Source organism: Schistocerca gregaria, chromosome 1, assembly GCF_023897955.1.
Source record: "Schistocerca gregaria isolate iqSchGreg1 chromosome 1, iqSchGreg1.2, whole genome shotgun sequence".
Lineage (NCBI taxonomy): Eukaryota > Metazoa > Arthropoda > Insecta > Orthoptera > Acrididae > Schistocerca > Schistocerca gregaria.
In genome coordinates, this window is record NC_064920.1 from 381,593,658 (window position 1) to 381,603,660 (window position 10,003).

At 49.0% G+C, this 10,003-nt stretch overlaps 1 protein-coding gene across 1 annotated transcript; it reads right to left on the minus strand.

Annotated features, from left to right (window-relative positions):
* Nucleotides 1–1,417: 1,417 nt before the first annotated feature.
* LOC126348146 (protein fork head-like) lies at nucleotides 1,418–7,071 on the minus strand. The gene has a single exon (XM_050002330.1). It carries the CDS (start codon nucleotides 6,021–6,023, stop codon nucleotides 4,410–4,412), a length of 1,614 nt encoding a protein of 537 aa, XP_049858287.1. The 5' UTR covers nucleotides 6,024–7,071; the 3' UTR covers nucleotides 1,418–4,409.
* Between the last annotated feature and the right edge of the window lie 2,932 nt (nucleotides 7,072–10,003).

Consider the following 10,003-nt stretch of genomic DNA (forward strand, 5'->3'; position numbering starts at 1 on the left):
CAGTTAGAAAACTGCCGACGGGGCAAGCTTCTTTCCGACTGTGGATGATGCAACACGCAAAATTGTGCGTTCATATCTTTCAGGATGTAAGCGATTTTCCAGTTTCTTCTTCCAGACGCCATCTGATATAAAAAGTTACGATTTGAAAGATTAGCTCCTATTATAAAGTGCTTATTTTAAATTAATAACACTTTGATAGTATTTATACTTGACTATTGGCAATCCCTATGGAGAAATTTCAATGCTCAGTATTTCTTTTTAAAATACATTTAAAAACACAAGCTCTGCTTAATAAAACCATCCTCAGACGTTTTCTTATTTGAGGCGTTTTGCTGCGTACTGAGTACATCATACTGCTGACTTTCCATAAATAAAAAGTATAAACGTCTGAGGCGGAATTGGATAAGTTGAATTTGCTGACAAGTAGTAAGACACTGCGTCATGGACAATAACTTAAATATACTTTTAGAATGACAAAAAAGCACTGTGTAAAACGTCACGTATCTGGTATCTTACTTCGCCGTACGCACGCCCAAATCAAAGGCTACGTGATCAGGCCGCAAACACTGCTGCTTCGTCTGCTCTCTCATAGAAAAGCAAACCATAGCAGACATGGACGCTGGACAAATGCAAATTCGCCCATCGAGCGTGCAGATTCTAACGTTTGACACATCAGGCTGACACGAAATCATGACAAATCAAGCTTAGAGAGAGATTACCCAAAGTTACGTGTTTTGTTTCCAAAAAACAATGTGGGAAAAATTAAATAATGCGCTCACAACCAGAGACACAAATGTACACTACACCTTGAAGTGTGAAAATGATATCTCATTATAAACTTTTTGCTACTATGATGTTTAAATGTGAACACTAGCTAAATACATGGTGCTGATGGTTCCTCACTATTTGTGTAACTACGTTGGTGTTTAAGGATGTTCACTCAACCTGACATGGAGATGTAATTACTAGGACACGAGAGCCACGAGTAAACCAAGAATGAGAAAGACAAATATTTGAGAAACATGGCTGCATCTCCCCACGGTATCAACAATGACTGCTTTCATGTTTACAAATCCACATTTATACAGGTAATCCTATCTTGAAGAACATCTACTTTCGTCACTAACGTATCTTTTACTCCATTTAGACATTATGAGAATTACATCCCTATACACCAAGTTAGCTTTGGACAACACTGGTCGTGGCTATCACTGAAAATAATTCGAAGAACATTACTGCAGGGGAAAACAGATTAAAATACCTCGTGCTTTACCGGTATTCAGTTAGGACCAGCTAGACACTTCACACGTTCCTTGCTGTATACCTGCGTGCTTCTACTCGAAACAAAGGTCCTAGATAGATGTAGTATGAGGAGCAATAGAGAGGGGTTGTAAATAACTGTAGACTACGCAAGATCTAATTGTTCAAGGAACGAATATATTGCTAAAAGTGATGATAACAACAAAACAATAATGTTTGTACAGCAAAACATGAGGCTTGCGCCCTATGTTGATAATTGTTAAAAGTTTCTTACGTCCAGATTACATGCTATTTTACAAAGATAAAACGAAAACATAAAAATCTGTGGAAACAAAAGAATGTACACATACAGTGGTGTAGCTGTCTAACAGATGGGTAGGCCTTCTCAGACGGCGCTTTCCGTAACGTTACGTCTAGGTGTACAATGAGATTTTTTATTGCGTTAACAAGAGATTCCCTTTCACTGTTCTTCTGTATCGTGAGAGATTATCACACTGAGACAATTAATGACTACAGAACGAGGAACTAATAAGACTGGTCACACATACAATACAAACACACACACATGTACACATTACGTGACGCACCGAGAAACGTGGAGTGCGTAGAAGCTCGTTCAAATTGTGAGAGACGCTATACAAAAATCAGATCTCGAGAGAAGCGATTCCTTCCGAATAAAGAGATTATGCAAACTTCAGACGTATATAGAAGAGAGAAGAGATACAGTAAAGAGAGAGAGAGTGAGATTGTGTGAGCGCACAGCTACCCTTTGTCCTATGAAACATTGTTTGCTAGTTGCCAAGAACTGTGTTGCGTGGCAACTGCGTACGGAGCCGGGGCAGCTGCGCACGCACGAGCGAACGTGAGAAGGCCTACCGTAGGAAAAAGGCTCAGCACTGTCCACAGTCCTCCAAGAGTACAAAAACAACAGACAGAGAAAAAAGAAACCGTACACTTTACAATATAAACACGCCAGCGTATAAAAATTAAAACCGTGACACATTCTCTCGGGAGAGTGACAGTCAAGTGTTCGCAACCGAGATTATTTACACTTAGTATTTTGTATATACTTTTCTTCTTGCACAAACACACACAGTCACATTGGTAGGTTCAAGTTGCACGTGCGGTCGGTAATATACATATACATATATACACTCTGTTTTCGCTGCGGTCCCTTAAAAACTGAATTGCACTGATGGCCTGGACAGAGATTCGCCCGTCCAAGAGCGGAGTGTTTATCACAGAAGACGTCTTTGCTGGCTGGCGGGCTCGCAAGACACCCCGGGCCGCGCTCTAGACGGCAAAAAAAAAAAAAAAAAAAAAAGTGCAAGGCGCGTCCTCGCGCGGGTTTTGGAGGATGAGGTCTCCGCAGAAAGCGTGAGATTTTACAAGACTCGGCATTCTGCTATTCCAATGCTGATAAGAAAATATCACTGGACGCTAGGGACGAGGGGATAGTTTAGTGGAAAACATAAGTTGCTGACCACACAGTTCGGAACTGACGCGGAAGTTGCCGAGCTTAATGTGAAAGTGTCTCCCGATTCACAACAATACCAAAAGAAATTACATCATTCTGAGTAATTAAGGCAGGAACGTACTAGATATTCAATCTGTCATTAACACTACAGACAAGTAATCCGCACACTTGCGTAATTTTCCGGACAGCTTACTTGTCAAGGTTTGCAAGTGCAGAATTATTGTTGATTTTTGCTTTGCCCGTGAAATATTTCGACGAAGAGAAAAATGGAAAGCTAGAGTTTAACGTCTCCTTGAAACCGATGTCAATGAAGACTAAGAGGGGGAGTAACCTGTCTTTAGCTTTGCATAGGAATCATCCTGGCATTCGCCTGGAGCCACCTCACCGCAACTACGTCATACCCGGAGGGCGCTCTTCACGTAATGACGTAACATTACGCCGTAATGAAAAATCAATAAATGAAGAGGACGACGTAACTGCGTCGAGATGAATCCGGGGCGTAACAGAAATCAACAAATGACTGTTTGTTGTATAAGCGGACCTCAATAATTAAAGTTTTATCCAAAAGGCACGAAGCTGGTTCAAGAAGACAGTCTCCAACACAACTACTTCGTTTTACGACTACACATACGCTTTCTTCAAACGAACTGATTTTTTTCGTAACTCCTTTCGATCATTACCACTTGGGAATGCTTCGAAATCTGATACTGGAAAGAAAATCGCGTCCGAGTCATTGTACGTAATATCATGCAACACACACAGTTTTAACACTGACTGTAATGGCGTTTTTTTGGGCTATTATTGTAATAATAATACATTTCTAAACAACCACTGTCTTGTTACAGTTCCTCGACTTCTTTTCGGGTATTACACATCTATCGTCAGGTGGATCGAATAACATAGATAATTTGCATGTAGTAAAGGAAATTTCGTTTCGTGAATGACGAGAATCCAGTACACGGAAACACGTGATGGAACGGCAAAATGGATGGGACTGGTATTTCGTTGGTTGAGCGCAGAAAAGAATAAGTGGTAAAGTTGGATCTCTAGCCTATTATCAGATTGCTACGAAAACGAAAGGCACTTCATTTGTTCCCAAAGAGAATGGCGACATTAAGCACGGCAGGTGCGGGCCGGGGGAGGTAATTTCGTCCTCCTAATGATACCAATGCAATAAATCGAAAGGCGTCGTGGGAAAGGTGAAAGCAAAAGAGACTGGTTATAAGGACCTGTTGGTACGAGCGAATTTCATCCACCTGACGACAGGAATGCAATACAGCCGAAATTCGCCTCGGAAGAGCTAGATGGAATTGAATGGTGGCCGTAATTTGTCGCTAAGAGGATACAGATCAACGATTTTGAGAGTTATACGTCTAGCGAATGGAATTTCCTAGCAGATCGAAACCGTGTGCCGAGCCGGGACTCGAACCCAGAAATTTGTCTGTCGCTGGCAAGTGTTCTTCCGACCGAGCTATCTGAGAACGAATCGCGACCCGACCTCACAGTTTCACTTCCAGTACCTTTCCTCCTAGGTAATATTGTCACTCGTGGAGTATCGGGAGAGACTGTCACAGCTGGGCGCGGGAGGGGGCGAGGACGCGGGCGCGTAGAGCGCGGCGAGGCCCGGGGCGGCGCGTACTTACGGGCGGGTCGCCTAGGCCAGCGGGTACTGTCACAAGGAGGTGGCGGTGGGCGGCGGCGCGGAGGCGGCGGCCGCGTGGTACAGCGGGCTCTGGTAGTAGGCGGCGGCTGCGGCGGCGGCGGCCGCGGCGTCGCTCGCCGAGTGGACCGGGCTGAGCGGCCCGTAGCCGTACTGCGCCGCCATGTCGTACACCTTGGAGCTGTCCTTGTCGGGCAGCAGGCGCGTGATGGAGAAGGGGTGCGACGCGGCCGCGTACGGCTCCTGCTTGAGGTGGTGGTGGTGATGGTGGTGGTGGTGCTGCAGCAGGCCCTGGTGGTGCGGCTGGTGGTGCAGCAGCTCGGCGGGGTGGCAGCGGCCCATCATGGCGGCCAGCTCCTCCTGCTGCTGCTGGTGGTGCTGGTGGTGCTGCTGCTGGTGCGGCGCCTGGTGCTGCTGGTGCAGCGCCGCCTGCTGCAGGCACAGGTCGCCGCCGGCGCCGTGCTGCAGGAGCCCGCCCATGGGGTCGGCCGCCGCCTCCACCTTGGGCACGGCGTGCAGGCCCAGCATGGCGCCCAGCGCTCCCGTCGCCTCCTTGTCGGGCAGCGCCTTGTGCGCGTGGTGGCCGTGGTGCTGGCCGTGGTGCTCCTGCGACGGCGACTTCTTGCCCTCGACGCCGCCCGGCGACTGCTGCTGCTGCTGCTGTTGCTGCTGCTGCGGCGGCGGCTGCTGTTGCTGCTGCTGCTGTTGCTGCTGCTGCTTGTGCGACTGCCGCAGCGCCTCCTTCTTGTCGTCTTTGAAGCGCTTCTGGCGCCGCAGGTAGCACCCGTTCTCGAACATGTTGCCCGAATCCGGGTGCAGCGTCCAGAAGCTACCCTTTCCCGGCTTGTCGGGCGTGCGCGGCACCTTGACGAAACAGTCGTTGAAGGAGAGCGAGTGGCGGATCGAGTTCTGCCAGCGCTGCTGGTTCTGCCGGTAGAACGGGAACAGGTCCATGATGAACTGGTAGATCTCGGAGAGAGTGAGCATCTTGCTGGGCGCGTTCTGGATGGCCATGGTGATGAGCGAGATGTACGAGTAGGGCGGCTTGGCGTGCGTGTAGGAGCGGCGGTAGGGCTTGTCGCCGCGCGCGCGCTGCAGGGCGCCGGGGGAGCCCGCGTCGCCGCCGCCCAGCCCGCCGCCCACGACGCCCAGGTCGGCCGCCCCGGCGCCGCCCGCCATCCGCGCCGACCCCACGCCGCCGCCGGGCCCGCCGCCCACCGGCGCCAGCGCGCCCGTGTAGCCGTTCAGCGCCGACATGCCGCCCATGCACGAGCTGACGCCGTTCGCGTTGCCCATGGGCGAGCCGATGGCGCCGTAGCCCATAGCTGACGCGGGCGACATGCAGCTGCCGTTCATGGTCGCCATCGATGTCATGCTGGACGCGCCGCTCAGCACGTTGGAGCCGAAGCCCTGCGGCGAGTTCATGGAGCTCATGGAGAGGCAGCCCACCGGGTTGACGCTGTACGCGGGCGGCATGGGGCTCATGGACGGCGCCTGGCCGCCGCTGCTCATGACGACGCCGCCTCCGGTGCCGGCCCCGGCGCCGCCTCCGGCAGACACGGCGACTCCGCCGCCGCCGCCCCCGACGGACACCGGATCCGACGAATACAGCTTCTGCGCTAACATGGCTAGCTGGAGGTCGGGCGCGCGCTGGCGCTACGCACTCATGCCCGGCGCTGCCGCTTCCGCTGCCGCTGGCGCTGCCCGCCGCTCACTGCGCCGACGCCCGTCTCTGTTCTCGCTGCCGCTGCCGGAGCCTCCGCTGCATCGGCGCACGGCCGCACGCAACAGGTTCCACTGCGCCGCGCCGCCTCTGTTTGCCGGCTCGCAGCGACGCTAAAGAGTTACACTGATTGAAAAACAAACATTCGTCCGACCTCCGTAACGACGCCGACGGCCACCTGCGTCTGCGTGCGCGACCGTCCGCGTGTGTGCGTGAGCGCGTGCCCGTGTGTACACGGCGCGTTCGCGTGTGTGCGTCCGTCGGATCACGTGGGGGGCCAGCCGACTCCTCTCTCGCGCACCGGACTCCGCGCGCGTTCTTGTTTGGCCAAGAGAGGGGGACGCACTATTTAGCTTTCGATGATCAAACTGAAGTGCCTTCTAAAGTTTGGGAACATGAAATAGCGAATGGACACCGAGGGATCGGTGGAGGGGGCGATTCCCCCGATTTCCCCCACTACCGGGGCGATCCCTCCCACGGCGCGCTACTCGGCCAATAGCGAGCGGCCGAGCGGCGGTTGCCGGGGCGACGGGCGGCGAGCGCGCCGCGGGCGGGGACTGCCGAGGCCGCGCCCACCCGCGCTGGCGCCGCACCGCGGGCGCGCCGCGAATTAGGTAGACGGACGGTGACCGCTCCCGGCAGTCATTTTTACTTCTGCTCGGAAAAAGTGTGTTTTGGTGCTCATTTTGGCGGCGGCAAAAAGTTTGATAACTACTGCCGCGACGCATGTTATTTGGCGGCGATGTGCTTACCGACGAATGCGCACGCGACCCCTTTAGTGACCGTGTGCGCTCGTGTCACGGGGCACTGACGGCGCCTGCTGATCGATACTACTTTACTTTTCTGCACTCACCGACGACTGCTTCGAAATGTACGTTCTCGTGGCAGCTGTAAAGTGATTTCCCGCACGGTGCCAATTATGTCGCCTATTCTGCAGTGCTATCGACGAAAAGAGGTACGGTTCCTATCTTACGCACTCCATTTTTTCACGGTTTCTAAGGACCATATCTGTTTTAAGTTAATATTTCACAAAATTTCTCAATTGATGTTTTTTCAAACTTACAGAATGTGCTTAACGCAGTACCATACCTGCAACGGGCCAGTAATGTCAATTTTGAATTAACTGATTATTTCTGTGCCGTACTACAAATAGCCGGTAATTTCGGGTATCGCCAGTGGCATAAAAATTTCTATATACTGCATGCAGCTATCGACTGTACAGCCTGAAACAACTCTTAGGTATCACAGCGACTTCTGCGACTGTCAACAAAATATCGGTAACTGAATACTTGTATACGAAATGGTAATTGACGAGAAGCAAAGCAAGAGCCAATTTTTCTACGCAACCTCTGTCGTTAGAGTATCCCAACTCTCGCATCTTGTTCTTACTTCGTGAAAGAAACTAACTGCTACTGACTGAAAAGTTTTCTATACAGGACAACGTTTTTAACATTGTCAAATAGCTTACACAAATTGCCGACAAATAAATCCTAAAGTATAGCAATACTCATCCCAGTTAAAGAAAAAAAGAAAAGAAAGGTGCTACATGGACACAGAAGTAAAAAATTATGTGTTCCAGTGGAACTTCGCAACAAAGATGCGAAATAGTTACCAGTGTGGCTCATAGCTCATGCTTTCGTACAAGAATACTGTTCCACCTTCTTGACTTCGTTGAAGGGTAAACATTAAACCGGCAGAGCATTGTCCATATTGACTGACGTTGTTTGTTATTTCGCGGCACTAAGTAGGACGGAAGACAAGCGATTGTCGTAGTAGAAACACGGAAAATCGTACATACCGGTATGTTCTTGCAAACGACAAATAGATCGTAATGTGATGCCTCCACGTATTGCTGTCCAAATAAGCAGATACCTTTGTATATCACGCACTCCACCGTGTGGTAATAAACAAAACAAGCAATTTCAGCTGTGCACGCAACCTCGCCGTAACACACTGGCTGTGTCATCCGAGTCCTTATCAGAATATTGCAGGTAAATAAAACCGTTACACACTGTAGACAACGCTGATCTTTCGCGCGCTAGGAAAGCGTTCAGATATCGCTCACCTCTTGCTGATGATGCTACAGAAAGATGAGTCAACTAACGGTTATATCGCGGTAGACACGTGGCCACCGCAGACTTACTTAAGCCTCCAGTTCCGACTACGCAGCCAAAAACTGCCCGTAACGTAAGAAACAACGGGATGGTAACCAATAAAGACTCTGAAGCAGATCCAACATAGGTATAAGCCTACTTTTTACGATTGACAGCGAAGTATATCGGAAGGTGACGATCTCTCTTTAGTGGGTGTTATGCGCATTCGCTAATGAGTCTTCAAGGCAAAAGCGAAGCTTATCGGGTAAGCTCTCAGATGTTTTGAGTCCTGCTCTTTGCCAGACGTCTGTGTGCTTGCGACTGGCGCAGTGCTTAGTACACAAGACCAGAATTCCGGAGGGCAGACATTCAGATATCTCGCATAAATATTTCGATTTAATTTCCCGTAGTTTCCCCAGTTCTAGCGAAAACAAGGCGACTTCTACGAAAAAGATACGTCCGATTTTTGTTCAATACTTTCTTGTTTGACAGGCCGTTTCATCTGTTTTGGGCATAAGACTTGTTTCTTTCGCGGAAAATGCTGCTACACTTCGGTTTTGTTTTGGTGTTGTTGTGGACAGATACAAAACAGGGCTGATAGAGAGCGTAACAGCACGCTCCAGTCCAAAGTCACAAAGGAGTCTTCAAGAATTCCAAAGACTCGTGTCATTCGTTCAGTCCATGAGACCGGCGGAGAGATATAAAATTTAACAAGGTTTGAGGCTTAGCCTGGAACAATAGACACAGTCTGTTGGCAGGAAAATGTCCCCTCCACCCTCATCTCATCTCCGACAAAATTCTGTACGTCGTAATGTCTGCCGTAACCAGCTTGGAGACGAATCGAATGTCATCACTTTCTTTTGATTCCGTAAGTCGTACCACAGTTTTTCGGTTTTTGGTCAATAATAGTGTTTCCGATAGTGAGATGCTTTTCTTATTGGGACTGATGCTCTCAAGCTTTTGAAATATGTATACAGTCGAACGAAGAACCTGTCAATCTTCAGCGTGCAAGTTGATCCGCTTAGTTGCCAGATGATCCGAACATTTCCAGCTGCTTGAGAGTAATCTCTTCAATACCTCTGAAATCAGACGAGCTGCGGATATATCAATTTTCCATCAGTCTAATTAAGGACAATTGAAATTATCAGTCATTAAGTAATGATAGAACTTAACTGCCGTGACTACTCATTACCTTATAAATAAAGCTGTTATATCAGGAAGCGGTTAAAGATTTCTTAAGCACACTATCTTCTCTCTGCGTCTACATTACCTACTCGTTCGTTGCAACAATAGTAAAAAGTTGGAACCAATATTGAACTTGACATTCGCAGTCATCAGTCACCATTAATGGAACTACGTTTGCCCACTCACCAATGGCAGCACCATTTCATCGGCCTGATGCTAAGCAAAAATTTCTGTTGTTCAGATACCTTTTCCATCCATTCCCACGCTGATCCGGAGCGCAAACCAAGAAACGGTAAATTACATCCTTGTAAGCGTTTCCCTTCATCAGTGATCAACAAATATCTGCACGAATGCAATGGCACCAACACCACTTTTATAGAACATGCATCGTAAGCATGAGAAGGTTCCAGGAGAATTCCCCACGAGATTATCACACATTTTTGTTCTTATACCGACGTTATTTGTTCCCAGTGAACGTATGCTTTTAGTTGCAAGGTCTGAGAAGGTTGCTACCTGTAAGAGCACAAGTTTTGAAGTCGCTGGTGTAATATCACTGGTTCTGATGCTGATTCTTTAATCAAACTGTTCACAGATTCAATTATTCT